This window comes from Notolepis coatsorum (genome assembly GCF_963971535.1).
Source record: "Notolepis coatsorum genome assembly, chromosome: 20".
Lineage (NCBI taxonomy): Eukaryota > Metazoa > Chordata > Actinopteri > Aulopiformes > Paralepididae > Notolepis > Notolepis coatsorum.
In genome coordinates, this window is record NC_140184.1 from 56419521 (window position 1) to 56437086 (window position 17566).

Consider the following 17566-nt stretch of genomic DNA (forward strand, 5'->3'; position numbering starts at 1 on the left):
TTTTAAAAAAGGCTAACCTAGACCCCTCTCTTCCTGAGAATTATAGACCAATCTCCAAACTACCTCTGCTGTCCAAGGTGCTGGAGAAAATTGTGGCTGAGCAGCTTCTCATGGTTCTAGAAACCCATAATCTGCATGACCCATTCCAATCAGGCTTTCGGAAATTTCATTCCACCGAAACAGCCCTTCTTAAGGTTACCAATGACATTGTAATGGCTGCAGATGATGGTAAATACACACTATTAGTTTTATTGGACCTCAGCACAGCCTTTGACATGGTTGATCATGTGGTTATGGTGCATAGGCTCAATGATGTGTTTGGGATCTCTGGGTCAGCACTGAGATGGTTCTCATCTTACCTAGCTGATAGAAGCTTTTCTGTGTCAGTGGGTCAGTTCATGTCGGACTCTACCCCACTGTCCTGTGGGGTTCCGCAGGGTTCTGTGCTAGGGCCAATGCTGTTCTCCCTATATATGTTTCCCCTAAACCAGATTATTAAACGTTTTAATGGAATATTTTATCAATTCTATGCGGATGACATCCAATTGTATTGTTCTTTTAAGCCCAGTGAGTGTAATAGTTTTTGCATTGTTAATTAATGAATGCATCGATGCCATCAAGAGCTGGATGGCTGATAATTTCCTCAGCTTAATGCAAGTAAGACAGAAGCCCTCATTATTGCTCCCGACCACTTCATCCCCATTATAAAAAATTCTATTGGACCTTTAGGTCAGTGTGTCAAACCTCATGTGAGGAACTTAGGTGTAATTTTTGATGACTCTCTGTCTTTTAACAGCCATGTCAACCAGCTCACACGGTCATGTTTTTATCAGCTCAGAAACATTGCCAAATTAAGATTTGTTGTTTCTAGAGCTGAAATGGAAATGATCATCCATGCTTTTATTTCATCACGCCTGGACTATTGCAATTACATTTTACCTGTCTGGATAAATCTGTGCTAAACCGCTTGCAAATAATTCAAAATGCAGCGGCAAGGCTTTTAACTGGGACAAGTAGGCATGCCCACATCACCCCCATTTTATCCACTCTACATTGGCTCCCCATTAATTATCGTGTCCATTTTAAAATTCTTGTTTTAACTTTTAAAGCCCTCCAAGGTAAGTCCCCTGTGTAAATTTTTAATTTACTGCGCCCCTACTCCCCCAGTCGTGCACTTAGGTCCTCCCACCAAAATATCCTGGTTGTCCCACGGACCCGGTTAATAACAAAAGGTGACCAGTCCTTCCAATTTATGGCCCCTACCTTTTGGAACACCCTCCCCCTTTCTATGCGTTCACTTGACTCCCTATCCACTTTTAAGGAACAGTTGAAAACGTCTTTATTCAGACAGGCTTTTAATTCATTCCTGGTTGTATACTTTGTTTATTTATTTATAATTGTTGTTTTGTTTTTAGGACTGACATTTATGTTGCACTCATATTTAGTTATTTAATTTTCTTATGTTATGCCTATGCTTACGATGTGTCAGAATTGTTTTATGTGTAGTGCATTCATCTCTATGTAACTGTTGCTATGTTTTACTTCTGTGAAGCACTTTGTGATTTTATCTGTGAAAGGTGCTATACAAATAAAGTTTACTTACTTACTTACTTACTTACTTACTTACTTACTTACTTACTTACTTACTTACTTACTTACTTACTTACTTACTTACTTACTTACTTACTTACTTACTTACTTACTTACTTACTTACTTACTTACTTACTTACTTACTTACGTCATACTGGTGTGAATATCAAATGCACTGCCATTATGATCATATAAACTGCTGGTTAGGCAAATTCGTCCTTTTTTTCTCTATTTTTCTATTTCGATCATTCACATTTCAGAATGTTATACTTCACTCTATCTTTCCCCTCGCTGAGGCTTTGATATTTGGAGGGGATTTGAAGAGAGAGAGACAGGTAGGGCTCCCTGCTACCGCCGGTCACCACTCGGGACATGATGTGTCTCTCTTGAGCCACGGGGACTAGAAAAGTAGGTCAGGCTGCTGCGAGGATCAGGAGACGGAAAGTTGTTGACTTTTGGTTATCAAAGTTCCATTTCACACTTTATTATGGGGGGGGGGGAGAGAGAGAGAGAGAGAGAGAGAGAGAGAGAGAGAGAGAGAGAGAGAGAGAGAGAGAGAGAGAGAGAGAGAGAGAGAGAGAGAGAGAGAGAGAGAGAGAGAGAGGAGATTTTAAATACTGTCCTAATAGGCTGTATTTTCTTGGAAGTGCATGTACATGTAATTACAAATTAACACCCTGCCACGGCTGGGTGGCGCAGCGGACATTGCGCTCGTCACCAACGCAAGAAACACCGGGTTCGAACCCGGCTGTCGGCGTTGCCTCCGGCTTGGGCCGGCCGCCATACTAACTCAATTGGCAGAGTCAGCGGGTGGAAGTCGATGGGTGGTAATCTCAACGTTGTGGACAGCGACTCCTACAGGTCGGTTGGGGGACGCCTGCACAGCAGAGACAGGAAGTGGCGGGGGTAGTGTGAGCCTCCCACACGTTACACCTCGCCAATGAGAGTCCACGCTGGCAGGTGAAAAGATGTGACAGGCTGCCTCCTCGTGTATCGGAGGGGACACGTGATGCAAGGCTTCTATCCTCCCTACAACCGGCCAGTGGGGGGCATATGCGAGCAACGTTCAAGACAGGGGAGGGGAGAATTGGCACAGCGAAATTGGGATGGGAGAACAATAGAAAAAGAGGAGAAAAAGTGGATTAAAAAAAAAAATTAACACCCTGCCCCAAACACACACACACACACACACACACACACACACACACTCCACACAGTATTATTCTTAGGCCTATCTGTTTCGATTATTCAATTACCATGTCAGTAACACTGGCAGTGACAGTGTGTATACAAGATAACAATAGCACACAAAAAGAGAGAACTTTAATAGGATGCACGCGGACAACCGTTTGTTGAGGTTTGTGCAGTCTTCCCTTCAAATGCAATTACACACCAGTTCGCCCACAGGAGATTTCTGAGCAGCAGACAACCGTCTGCCCCCACTCCGATACGCATGTCGCTTTCCATGCGCTCCGTATCCACTTGTAAAATTAAATGACTATCAAAAGTATTGAAAAAAGACATCCCATAATGTGACGTTGACAGGCGCACCGAGTGTGTAGAGCGATAGATCATTATTTAATTGGTGAATAAACCCCAGTTAATAGGCTATACTATTATAACGACATGAGTGGCTTATATAATGACATTGGACTCAGAGTGCACATTGAATGAATGAATGAATGAATGAATGAATGAATGAATGAATGAATGAATGAATGAATGAATGAATGAAAACTTTATTTAACAGATTGCAGAATGGGTACAATACAGTACGGCTCAATACACACAATTGTTAAGGGGATGCAGACCAGAGAAAGACGTTTGTCTTGTTTACATCAGGGTCCCCCATTTTCAATTCATTGTGGTCAAGGAGTGCAAGGTGACCTGGCTCAGAGAGAGACACAGTGGCACCGAAAACAACCAGGAGCCTCTCTCAGTGACTCGTCGTCACGTGCGTTTGTCCCTGTCGGGTCGGTTCTGGATGCGAGGAGCGCCGGTATGACTCAGTACCGAGTTATAATAATCGCACGACGAATCACGGGATCGCATGTGTAGCCTATGTTGTCTGCGCGCATCATACAAGCGCGCGCCTAAAGCAGCGGTCCATGGGATTGGGTAGAAGGAGTGGTAGTAGCGGAGGGGAATACAGGATTGGTAGAGTTAAGAGTCAAACTTGTTGACTCATAACGTGTAGCCCCGTCCCTGCTCACAAACCTTCCTTACAACGAGGAGCTGTCCATTGGCGGTGGTTCTGAAACCCGTATCTCCACAATCGGAGGAGAGCATAGTTGGAATTAATTTAATTTCTTGTTTTATTGTTTAATTTCCATCGAGCGTCTGGACATTATATGATTTTTTTTTGCACTTACAGATATCACATCCGAACGACTCTGGTGGATATATTGAATACCGCGCCGCTCTAGGAGAGCGGGTCAAAGCATCAACTTCTCACCCAGGAGGACCAAGTTAGCGGGACTATACAAGACTGACGAATGGCTTTCATGGTAAAACACATGGTGGGGGGACAGCTGAAGAACCTCACAGGAGGACTGAATGAGGAGAAACCCGAAGCAGAGAAAGGAGAAGCTGCCGCGCAAGGAATGACCCAAGAGGAATTTGAACAATATCAGCAACAGTTAGAGGAGGAAAAGTAAGAAAAACACGATATATTTAAATTAATGAATATGTATCGGAATTCTGAAACAATTTCTGTATTAAAAACGGTGTATACATTCATTTGCAAGCCAACTAGTGCGCTTGTCCTTTTTATAAGGTCCCTGTGCGTCGTGCGCTTTTTTACGCATCAGTGCTGTATAACTGCGCGCTCAATACACAGCTGCTCCACTTGCTCTGGGAGCTCGCGCTCTCTCTCTCCCTCTCTCTCTCTCTCTCTCTCTCTCTCTCTCTCTCTCTCTCTCACACACACACACACACACACACACACACAGTTAGTGCCGATAATGTAGGGCATTTGTCATTGGATCCTTGGAATAATTATACCAAGGAAATGTGCACAGGGAATTGTCTGCGATAAATATGAAATATTCATTTTCCTGCCCATGCACTGCAATGCCTGAGGTTGAGGTTGTCAAATTACGTTAGAGTAGTTCATACTGGTACTCTGGCAGGTCTGACTAGGATTACTTACTAATTGCTTAATGTCAGTCAGTGTCCATTCATTATCTTAATTTGTAGTTTTTTTCTTTTCTAAATTATTATCCCTTAACCTCCCGAGACCCAGGGGGGGGGAAAGTATTTTTGGGGGATAAAGTAAGTGTTTGGGTGCTAAAGAACACATGTCAACGTTTTTTTTTTTTTAACTATTCATATTTTACAAAATGTGCACTGCAGTGCACAAACAGACTTCATTGATCGTAAAACAATAAGATACATGGAATTATGAAAATTGCATCCACATTCACAGTCTTTTCAAAATGGTGTGTGACAAAGAAGAAAAGAAAACGTCAAATTTGATTCTTCTGAATTGTCCCAGTAGCAGGCAGGCCCCTGTATCCAGCATCCAGAAGACTGATGGTGAAATAACGGTCAAAGTAGACCAGTGTTCCTCGGTCTCTCACACTCTGACATAATAGAGCTGTACTAAATAAATATGAAACAAACATACAGTAAGTCCTGATGTCCCCTCTGAAAATAAATATGTTTAACTCTGACAACTCTATCAAAATGCTCCTTAGATGTTTACTTACTAAAAACAATCAAAATAATAACATTCAAAAACATTTTAAATAAGAATATCATGCTTATCTTTATTTTTTCCGTGCAATGTGCCTTTTTTGTTGGCAGCCATTTTGAAAAGACAAAAAAGGCAAGTTTGCATGGTCACACCCCAACACATGATATATCATTGGAAAGCTATGGTTGTCCTCTGTAAGGAACGTCATGACTCAATAGAGTGACATCACATGTATAGTATTAGAGGAATTAAGCTAAAACTAATGGGCCCTACAGTGTACAAAAATGAGCAGGGTCTCAGGAGGATATTGTGTATGTACCCTTGCATATCCGTTTCCTGATAACCGTGAAACATCATCAAAAGTGACAATTACAGCAACAAGGTCATTTGGTTAAGAGCTCAGCCTCACACGCTAAACAACACCTCACAATTCATTAGTAGGATGTGTCCCCTGAGCACTGGGACAAATTACATGCTCACGCCCTTGCTCTTGGAATAAGTGGCCATGAGACTTCATACCAATTCCTGTGGCATGTTGGTTGAAAATGGAATGCCCTCAGTATTTTGACGTAGAACAGTATTCTGATAATGTGTCCGTGTGTATGGCATTACTGCCATTTGAGCGTATTTTTTGGACTACAATTCCCACGCTCATGATTGAAAGACATGGTTGCCAATCTAGCAAATACTAAAATGAACAAGGAACCACATGGTCCTAATTGTCCTTGGCTCCAGGGGGCCCTTTGGCCCTTAGACATCAACCTTCAGCTGTTGACACAGGAGGCGTGGCGAGATGTCCTCCTCGCTGATTACAAGCTGAAGCTCTCTACAGGCCGGCGTCCCATCACCATAGACGAGCACTGCAGTGACCTTCGGTAGAAGTGAGTTATTACACAGGAGGTATACAATACCCAGATACATAGATCACTGTGAGTACCATACTTCTCGCATTAAAAGGATGTTACGAGGATACGAGTCGTGGCACGTGACGTCACAGCCACGCCAGCGCAACGACAAGCCTGGTCTTCTGACCAATAGAACTATATAAAACCCATCTGATGCCCTTGAGAGCAGAAGAAGAGACAAGGTGGCTCGTCTTACTCGAGTGGGGCCTATAGGAGCCACGCCGTTGGCCGTCTGCCAGGGAGCGGGCTGGGCTTCTGTGGCGTTTGGTGTTTTGCACGCTCATGTTAATTCATAGTGAAATCGGACTCTTGCACAGACAGCATCGTGAATAATAACAGTATCCCCCGGTTGATATGACCTCCCCCCCCCTGACACATTGGGAACAAAAACACTTTCAACATGCCTGTGGTGCTATAGGCCTCCCAAGGCCCTCCTCGGACCCGCGTTTGACTTAATCCTTCCAGTCACACAATGTCACCTCTGCTGTTAGAGCTTTCATTTATAGTCATGATATGATAATCATGCATATTAACTGCACCCCTCGTTTCATTTTCTGATTGTAATCACATCTAGGATGTTATTACAAGGTCTATGTAATCACATTTGAGCTATAAGGTTACATGGTCTATTGTTGACCATATAGGGCCTTGAATTGCAAGCTCTTTGAAGCACTATCTTGTGAACTCATAATGATGTTGGAGCCATACTATTGAAACAAACACTAAACAAGAAAAGTAATTAAATAAAATACAATAAAATGAAACAAATCAGTGATATTGACTGAAGCAGATTGTTGTCTGCCCTCTGGTGGAGGCATGTGTTGACTTTAAATCACTGCACTGTATTCACTGTATGCTGATTCTTGCTGAACAACTGAATCAGGATTTGTTGTTCTAATCAAAGGGAGGATTATTAGCCAGTTGTTTGGTCTGTATGTTAGTTATCACTCCTTTTTTATATGTCCATGAAAGCAATATTTCAATTCGGGATATTCTTTCTTTTACCACAGTATTTCCAATCGAGATCATGAACACTCAATCAACAACATGAACTGCCTTGGGAATCTGTAGACACCACTGGTATTAAGGGCTTTGGTTTTTATCTCTTTTTATCGATAAGTGCAAACAGATAATTTTTTCATTATTTCATGAGTCAGGATCACATTGCCATAGATTTTTATATACTGTTGGGAGTATTGTATGATTTTGCAACTAGGAGGATTCCAAAGTGATGTCACTAGTATGGTGGTGTATAGTGTGTGTCTGTGTGTGTGTGTGTGTGTGTGTGTGTGTGTGTGTGTGTGTGTGTGTGTGTGTGTGTGTGTGTGTGTGTGTGTGTGTGCGCGTGCGTGTGTGCGTGTGCGTGTCTGTGTGTGTGCATGCAAAACAAAAAATTAATAAAAAGACATGGACCTTCTTCTAAAGTGAAATATGATGAACATGAGTATAGCTAGGGAGACAGTAATATATAGCTAGGGAGACAGTAATAGTCCCCATGATCAAAGGCACAGGCTTTAGTGTGTCTCTACTGACATTGAGGGAGAGTGTGCCTGAGATTATCTGGGCCTGTGTGCACACTATAGCTGAGTGGGGGTGATTGCAGACTGCGTGTGGTGTTGGTTGGCAGCTGTGGAAGTAGGTTGAGTGGCAGCGGTAGTCAGTCAGCATTTAGCAGACTGCTCCTGCTCCACATCCCAAAGGTACTGCCGTTTCCTCTGTGGACCATTGGACCGGCTGCGTGCTGCGCCTGGGACTCCAGAGGAGGACAGTGAGCATCTCTCTCACTCTCTCTCTCTCTCTCTCTCTCTCTCTCTCTCTCTCTCTCTCTCTCTCTCTCTCTCTCTCTCTCTCTCTCTCTCTCTCTCTCATTCTCCCCCTAAAGGCATCGCTGCTGCTCATGCACCTTCTGTTGGTCTACACTCTAGAGTTACAGGCAGAGAGTGTGGCATGCTTTCATTTGGATTTAGAGCACTCGTCGTGGTATCACAGCCTAATTAGGAATTGTATTTCTTTGCACATTCCTCTCTGAGAAACAAATACATATAGGCTAAGCATTCTACCAGAGGGGTCAAAGGGGGTTTCAGTGTATTGCTCAAGGACAATACGATAGGGGTGGCACACTGGCCATCTCAGGGAATCAGACCTGTGGCCCTCTGGATACGGGTCAGTCTTTCTAACCACCAGATCCTGTTGCCCATAGGGTTAAGATTGCATAGGTTGCTCAATGTATGTGTACATCTGGATATTCCGTAGAAATTCTATGGTTAATTTTCAGGTTCACATGTAAGTAACACATAGTAAGTGTGTTTCTAATTGAAATCCTTATTGCTGAAGAGGTTATTAGAAAGCAGCGTGTACTAAGAGACTTTTGTTTAAAACTGAGATTATCCAGCATTTCTGTATGTGGAGGCATCTGCAATATTCTGACCACATTTTTTTTATGTTATCCTTTCCAACAGGCAGGAGCGAGAAGCAAATTTTGCCCAGAAGAAAGCTGAGCGAGCAACAGTCAGAAGTCACTTCCGGGACAAATACAGACTACCAAAGGTACATCTCATCCACTCCTGCTTCTGTAGTGCCTTTTTTTTTTTAGCTCTTTTGAACACATTTCTTGTTGACGTTTCTATTAAGAAATTCTGTTCAGCAATATTAATGCTTCATGTTCCCCATTGACTTTCACTAGCATACTTAGCATAATGCTGACAAATGCTCGAATTTTCTGCTTCCAATATCTCTAAAAGATATAACCAACCAGGACCGAAGTCATTGACCCGAGCGACCTACCAAGATTGACTACAGCTCCTTGCTAGCTCTTGCTAGTGGAGCTAAAACCCTAAACAATGGTTTTGATTGATTGATTAATTGATTGATTGATTGATTGATTGATTGATTGATTGAAATTTGTATTAACAGATTGCAGAATGGGTACAATACAGTACAGCTCAATACACACAATTGTTAAGGGGATACAGACCAGAGAAAGACTTTCGTCTTGTTTACATCAGGGTCCCCCATTTTCAATTCATCATAACATATATGACATACATGACATACAGATAGACAGTACTGCTACATCTATACATTTATGACATACCAGATTTACGAATACAGTACTGTTTTTGATACAAGAAGAGTCTAAAAAAGAGAGTATATACATTTGATGAAGAAACTGTACATTGGAGGAGGTTGGTAGGTAGGAGGTTGGCAGTGGTGCAGTCGTAATATGGGAACTGCCCGGACGCCACGTGCACGCGCATGCGGTGTGCGCGAGTGCATGCGCACAGAACAGATTAACTGTACATTGGAATATCGACTAAACCTTACTTGGTCCCAAGAAGAGGGTGTTGTGTATTATTGGGTTTAATAGGACATTTATTGTACATTGGGGGGGGGTTGCGTTAGGACATTTACAGGGGCCAGTTTCGATTGCAGTATCTCATAGGTGCTCTTTGAGAGTGGTTTTGAAAGTGGGTGCACGCGCTCCTTGGGTTAAACTGACAAAACGTCCAGTTTGTGACAAATAAATGAGACAGGCTTCTTAAATAGGTGGACTATTCTTTTAAGATTTTAAATGAGACTGGACCTTCCACTCCCTTTAACACTGATATATCTCCTTTATTGAGGTGGTAGGAAGGCTGGAGGGAGATAAGAGCAGTGGAGACACATAAGGTTCTGGTGAGCTTTGATCCTAGGCCAGTAGGCATACATGTGATTCCAGAGGGCAGGGGTCTTAACCATTACACCATCTCTGGGCACCATCTTCCCCTTGTTTCTCTTATTTTTGTACTATCTCTCCTCTCTCTCTACTTCTCAACTCTTCTATGTTGACCTGGTCTGTGTACGTGTGTTTGTCTCTGTGTACGCACGTGCTTCAGAACGAGCTGGATGAGACCCAGATCCAGCAGGCAGGGGATGACGTGGAGCTGCCCACGGAGCTGGCCAAGATGATCGCCGAGGACAACCAGGAGGAGGAGCACAAGCAGTCAGTGCTGGGCCAGCTGACCAACATCCCGAACGTGGACATGGATCAGCTGAAAGACAAAGCCCAGGCCACGCTGGGGGAACTGAAGAAGCAGACGGAGAACTGCAATCTCATGTGATTACGGCTCAAACCCTGAACTCCCAATCTGCCTCCATCCCTGTCCTCCCTCTCTCCTCTTCGACCCCTCTCCCTCTCTACCTGTACCCCACATGACATGATCAGTGATATAAGATGTAAGGCCTACAGTTACCAGAGTTCTACGGTGTTAGCGTTAGATAAAATAGTGCTACCTTGGAAACTGAAAAGCATTTTGTTCTGTCTGTGTTCCACTGCTCATTTGGGGGTCTTGATTTTTTTTTTCAAGTCGTGTGACCGTCGTACGACCCTTGACCCTGTCCTCATCCTGACCCTCGACCCTGTCCTCATCCTGACCTATAACTCCTGACCTCTCCGTTTTCCAGTGGTGCTGTTTTGTGCTGGTGGTCTGGTGTCGTTATTTTTTGGCCAATATGATGCATCAAGTGCTGTCTTTGAAAAAAAGAAAAACACACACACCAAAAAAGAAAAGAAAAACACAGACAAAAAAAACAACAATACAAAAAGTGGTCCTTCGGGCTGTGGGTGCTGGTTGTAGTGTTTAAAAACAGCACACAGTCTCATGAACATGCTGTTATACTTGGTCATTTCGTCTGGCAGTGTCGTCGTCTCTAGCTTAACTATCCCCCCCAAAAAGTGGCACTGTGTGGATGAATGAAGAGGAGGGAATGTGGGTGTTATATGTACGTATGTATATGTTATATGTATTACAGTCACACACACTGTTTTCCAAAAACAGTGGTTTTTACGTCTCGTGATAGTCGAACAGTCCATTTGTGGCATTTACAGTATCAAGAAAGGCAGGCAATAACTACTACCTTTGTGTGATGGAGCTACTGTGAACTTTGATGTATGTAGTCTACGATGGCACAATGTCAAGGGGTGACATTTTGGAGTTACGGAGCAAAGATGATCTCTGTGTTTGAGAGTGTGTGACTTTCAATTGCTATTATATAGATAGTATTTTTTTGGTCCTCCTGTGGACCCTTTCTTTCAGGAAATGGCTGCCGTGACAGTATTTTCGCGAGTCGGGTGTTTCTTTTACAGTGTTGTTACTAAAGCGCTGAAAGAATCTCGTTCACTTTGAGTTGACTGTTGAAACTGACAAATAAACTAATTTTTATGACAACTGTCTTTCATTCCTCTATTTGCGGTTCTTCTTGACAGATAGAAAGCTGTCTCAATCAGAGATGCTTGAACACCAGGTGGAGACAAAATGACTCCCAGAAACACATGACTGGCACATTTATAGGGGCAAAGGAGTTATTAAACAGGAGATGTTGACAGTGTTGACCACCATCAGTAAAGAGAGAAATGTGACATCTAATAATGAGAAATTAGATTTTAACGAGGGAAATAATCCTCACCACTAGTGAAAATAATACAGTAATGTGTAGCAGTGTTAGTAAAATGTCCTGAAATATTCTTCTCAAAGTATTTGCAAAGAACTACCGTATCTCTCGTATTTCAGTTAAGTTATCAGTTTAGGCCCATCTGGCACAATGAATCCTTGCAGAATTGGCAGTCTTTCTGGGGTATATAGGCCTGAAAGTGCTGTAAAAAAACAACAACAAAAAACCACTAGACAGACTGTGTGTGTGCGTGTATGTGTGTGAGAGAGAGAGAGAGAGAGAGAGAGAGAGAGAGAGAGAGAGAGAGAGAGAGAGAGAGAGAGAGAGAGAGAGAGAGAGAGAGAGAGAGAGAGAGAGAGAGAGAGAGAGAGTTCCGCTGCCCCCCCCCCCTTCCCAAATCAAGTTAGTTACCATTTCAATGCCAGGAAAGCCTGAGCTTTTGGTAGTTTTCAAGTGTGGTGTGAAAGGAGAGAGCTGTAAAATATATTGATGCTGAAACCCCGCTCTATTGATAGGCCCCAGTGCGTGAACAATCTTCAGCCAAGAGAGACACTGGGCCACTGCATGGCCAATCTGACACAATTGGGGTGAAACGGGCCAGAAAATACTATTCTCTTCCATTCTCTCCAATCAATCAGGGCTTAAAAAACGACGTCGAATGCAAGAGCAAAATAAGCGAGGAGTGGGGGTAAAATGGCGACAATTAGTACGAACCTTTAAGTGAAACCCTCACACACTAGTACGGTTATCATAGAGGTTTACCCTCCAAGCTGTTTATCGTTAAAAGGGAACAGATTTGTTTTTCTGGTCTGAATTGGAGCAGGCTAGGTTGCAGATGTGAGCTTCTCGCAATGGAATGCGTTCTGTCGGCTGCTCTCTGGGGCTCGGGAGCCCCAACCTCCCCAAAGCTTATGTTTTGCAACGGGAGAGAGAGAGGGGGGGAGACAGAGAGCGGGGGACCGGACCACACAGGACGGGAGTTTTCATCATTTTTTTTTATAAACATTTTATTTATCTAATCATCATAACGTGCAGATTGCCAGTGAAAAAACGATGTTGCTATAGAGATGGGTCCCACGGCTGACTCCAATCAACGACCAATCGTTGGCCACGATTGTAAATGTGAGAGAGAGAGAGAGAGAGAGAGAGAGAGAGAGAGAAAGAGAAAGAGAAAGAGAGAGAGAGACAGACTGACTGAGAGAGAGAGAGAGAGAGAGAGAGAGAGAGAGAGAGAGAGAGAGAGAGAGAGAAAGAGAAAGAGAAAGAGAGCGAGAAAGAGAGAGACAGACTGACTGAGAGAGAGAGAGGGGGGAAGGAAAACTTTCCTTTCTTTTCCAGTGGCAGGAGGAGGGGTGCTGTGGGGGGAACGCTTAGCGAAGCGTGAAGCGTAACTGCAAGAGACGGAGGACAAAGACGCATAGCGGGAGAAAAGGCGACAGCTAGAAGCTAGAACCCGTTTCAACCCAGAAAAACACGGACTACGTGCCGCGGATGGCTGTTAAATCGGAGAAACCGTGTGGGGGGAAATCTCAAAACAATGGCAAGGACGATGACTTCGTGTCGACTACAAACTGAACCGTGGACAATAACTTTTAAAATAATGCGCGTCAACTTTGGTGTTGTTGTTGTGGATTCGGTGGCATGCGTTCGTCCCTCGGCCGACGCGATTGGCACGGAACCGTTACAGTTTCTTCGTGGAAATTGAAACATCGGAGCGGACATTATTGTTATCTGGCTTGTGTTAGTGTTGCTGCTACACTGTCCCACAGCCAGAACCTGATGCTTTCTCCGAGAGACGGACCCCGAGCAGCTTCTCCGCGACTGCAAAGCGCACGAGGGTGAGGCTTCTGTATGGGCTTCAAATAATACACACTTTGTGTGAATGATTGTCAAAAGTCAAGTGTCCTTATTATTGTCTCCAAATTCGTGAATGGGCCTATAATGTGTTGACCGTTCTGGTGGAAGAGGTGTCGCGCGACACCGTAAAATAGGAACTTCCATCCGAGCATGAACAGTTGGTGCGGCGCCCTGGCGCTTCTCTCGTGGCTGCTAGTGGCGTTCGACGCTCAACTCATTTGTTGGCAAGCGCTGCTCCGGTGCCACGACGAGCCCGAATGCGAACTCGCATACGGCCAGTATTTAGCTGCGTGTGAGGGCAACCTCATGGGCACCAGGAGGCAATGCCCCAGCCACTGTATCAACGCACTGATCAGACTGAATCACACCCGCAACGGGCCTGAGCTGGAGACCTGCGACTGTGCCCGGGACGCGGAGTGCGTCGACGCCAAGAAGGCGATCGAGCCCTGCCTCCCCCGCAGGCACCCGGGCGACGCAGGTGGGATAGGGTGCACGGAGGCCCGGCAGCGCTGCGAGGAGGACAACAGCTGCCACGCCTCCTTAACGGCCTACTTGTCATACTGTGGGCAGCTCTTCAATGGCCGGAAGTGCTCCTCGAAGTGTAAGGCCACCATTCAACAGATGCTGTTCATCCCAAACGGCATGCTCCTCAACCGCTGTGTGTGCGACGGCGTGGAGAGGCCGTTCTGTGAGGTGGTCAAAGAGAACATGAGTAAACTCTGCTCGATCGGAGACCACAGTGTGATCTCGGACCAGCCGGACGTGGATGATATATACGAGGATGAATACTATGACCCTAAAAATGATAAAGACGAGATGTATTCCGACGTGTCCTCTGCACCAAGGCAGTTGGCCAGCTACGTGCCTCTCGTCTTGTGTCTTCCCATAGCACGGATATTATATTGAGATGGTTAACTTGCTTGGTGCAACAGTTGCTGGATTTCATTTTGGAAGCAGGAATCATTGTGTACATAATGTTTGGTGTAGGTCTCACTACAATTCCGCACTGTATTGGAATTCTGCTGTTTGATTTGACGTCTACATCTTTGCATAGTGTGGTACAGGCCCTTAAGGTTATCCATGCCTGAACATACATCTATTTCGTTTTAAAAACCTATGGTCAAAGAGTGCAAAACAAATCCTTTAAGGTGCTTGTTTGAGAGGAAGTGAACCAAACTTGACTCCTTTTTTTTGCTGACACTACTCTTTACAGGGCATTAGTCTGTGTGTTCCTCTAAAACAGCCCTGTTTGTTTTGTTTCGTCTCAATGGTCCTTGGGAGTGTGGCTTTATTAAGACTTAAGATAAACATTGGACCCGTCCAGTCTCTGTTTGCTCTACTCTCTGTTTCAGAGGGGGCCTCTGCATTATTGCAGCCATCACACTTCAAATATTTGTGGAAAGCGTCAAGAGAGCAGACAAGGGTTTGGGATCAAGGAGTTAAGTGAAGTGCCTCTCCAGCGGTCCGCCACTGACCCATCCCCCTGTCCAAGATTGTTTTATTGAACTTTTTGTGGGGACCCCCCACCCCTCCTCACACACACTCTCACGCCTTAGAGACCCTCTGTCAAGAGTGTTACACCCCCCCCCCCCCTCCCACACCTTCCGGATAACTGAAGCCAGACACACCATAGGCTACTTGTCTTCAGACTGATCTCCACAAGATGAATGTCATTTTTACAATAAGTCATTGTTATAAACGAGGATAAATATATATTGGCTTAATAAGCCAGGCTTATTCACATTGAACTGTGCGCAACAACACGTAAGCTATACTTGCTGGTTAAGATAATTTATTACAAAAGTTGTGTTTTAGGTGAAATGGTTTTCTTCCTTCCTTTCTTTCCATAGTAGGAACCATGCTGCCAGTGAAGGGAAAATTAAAGCATGTTTATGTGCATTTCATCTCTTTTAAAAGAAGCTCATTGCCTATTTTCTGTGTCTACGCCACTTGAATTTGTTTATAAACTAATCTTTGTTTTGGTTATGAAGGTAATGAATATTTGTTATTGGACATGATCAGGTAGCTGCTGGTCCGAAGGAAAATGTTGATGTATGTTAAATTATGAATTTAGAATGCAAGGAATGTATATATTTTAGTTATATGCAGTAAGATATAGGTCAGTTTATGGTCAATTGCTACTTTAATACAGTTAATACAATATAAACATGTGACAGTAGTTTACAGTTTGCCCACAAAACCTGACATGTTTAGTGCTGGAATTCATTTTAAGAACATACATCTTCTATATGGGAAGGCAATTTTTGTAATAAAATGTTTATGAACTGAAATGCTCATTGGTTTATTAAAAAATTTTGACATGGGGAAATGTGTTAAATTTGACACCTATACCTATATAATATCATCTGCGGGCATATTGATTCATATTTTACCTTCATTATCCTTACTAAATATTATATATTTTTAAATGTAATGTTCATTTGGTACATGAACAAATACAAGCAACCAAAAGGCACAATTTATTAATAGAAAATGTCATTTAATGGGGACATATTATGGAAAATGGGTTTTGCCTATAGTATTTGTATGGATTTGGCAGTGTGTGAAATGTTACTCAACGTTAGATGCTGGGGAAAACTCCTTGCAGTTTGGCCAGGGTTTAAAGTCTTCAGATTGATGAGCTTAAGCAAGCTGTTCAGAATTATTGTCCTGTGTTATGTCACAAGTGGGGTACAAGCAATGAATTGTCTTTGATTGATCAATTAGCTGTGCTTTTTGTAAAGGTTTTTACTCTTGGGTGCTACACCCACCAAAAAACGTGGTCAATACATGGGAAGAAAGAGATGCAGGTAAATAAAATATTAAAATTACATTTAGACTTGGGGGGAAAAACATAACATGTTCCACAAGGAAATTGTTATAATAACATACGTAATATGTCCCATTGAAGTCAACCCAAGTGACTACAATGAGTGCTGTGGCTGTGCCAGTCCCCTCACTATAGTGTGTACCTTCTATAATGCCAGCATTGTGTAACACTTCAGGGATTATGCCTGTTGTAACCGAAACCCAGGAAGGAATCTTAAGTGTATAGTCGCTACGCAAAACATCCTCACTGGGGTAAAAGGGCACTGCTGGAATCTTGTTACTTTTGAGATTTAAGTTGGCATTAAAACCACTATAGAAAAGCCAGGTTACGGTAATTGAGACATCTCACAAATGTCACATCGGCATCAAAGGGGAAGTTTCCCACTGCAATTTGCATCTACTGGTTTTCAAAACCCTTACTAATGACCTAAATTACTATTGAATTAAAGGATTTAGAACAAACAGCTAGTTGGGGTTTGTTCCTTATTTACTTAGGTATTTACAAGTCATTAGCAAACTGTAAAACAGTGCAGTGTGGTCGGATGGTGTTCGCACCAGGTGTAAACTTAACACCTGTTCTGCTAATTAAACACTTGAGGCACATACCCACATAATGTTACAACAATCCCCAGAGAGGCAAAATAACAAGTAATTTGTGTTTAAAAAAAGGTCTTTATATTTTATGGTGTCAGGCCTACCGTGCCTCACTTTCAAAAAGACATACAGAGCAGATTTGAGGTCAGTGCAGTTGGAAAAATGTGTGGTGACTACAAACTCCATTTAGCCTATAGCTTTATAACTTACACTCAGCTCTTTAAGTTTGTGACAATCATTTTAATACTAACACTAACCAATTGTGGTACAAATGTCCCTTTTGTTTTACGTGGACAGGGCAGAGACCAGGTAGCCTTCTTCTGCTATATGGCAGAACCAAGTCTCCCTCTGACTGATTAGAAACCATACTTGGTCCAATCTATCTAAAAACCATTGCTGTGTATCTGAAAGTCCTCCAACACAGCCACCCGCCCCACCGAATCCCCCACTCAGCTTCTGGGAACAAAATCAAAACAAACATGAGCAGAGCAGCCTTGGGTGATGGGAGGGGGGCGGGATCGGGGGAGAAGGACTTTTTTTTATTTATTTTTTTATTTTTTACAGAGGCAGCACTGTGCTGGAGCCCATTTTCTAAATTATCTTTATTCAACGTTTCTCCCAAACAAACCCTGTCCCCCCGACCCCCTCCCTTCCCCCTCGAGA

The 17566-nt window shown here is 43.4% G+C and overlaps 2 protein-coding genes across 2 annotated transcripts; both read left to right on the top strand.

Annotated features, from left to right (window-relative positions):
* The first annotated feature begins 4051 nt into the window (after positions 1-4051).
* On the top strand, positions 4052-10299 carry cplx3b (complexin 3b). Its single transcript, XM_084337441.1, has 3 exons — positions 4052-4244; positions 8653-8740; positions 10069-10299. Exons 1-3 carry the CDS (start codon positions 4087-4089, stop codon positions 10291-10293), a joined length of 471 nt encoding a protein of 156 aa, XP_084193567.1. The 5' UTR covers positions 4052-4086; the 3' UTR covers positions 10294-10299.
* Positions 10300-12945: 2646 nt separating this feature from the next.
* Positions 12946-15760, top strand: LOC311247450 (growth arrest-specific protein 1). Its single transcript, XM_084337889.1, has one exon. The coding sequence runs from the start codon at positions 13631-13633 to the stop codon at positions 14384-14386; it is 756 nt and encodes a 251-aa protein (XP_084194015.1). The 5' UTR covers positions 12946-13630; the 3' UTR covers positions 14387-15760.
* The last annotated feature ends 1806 nt before the right edge of the window (positions 15761-17566 follow it).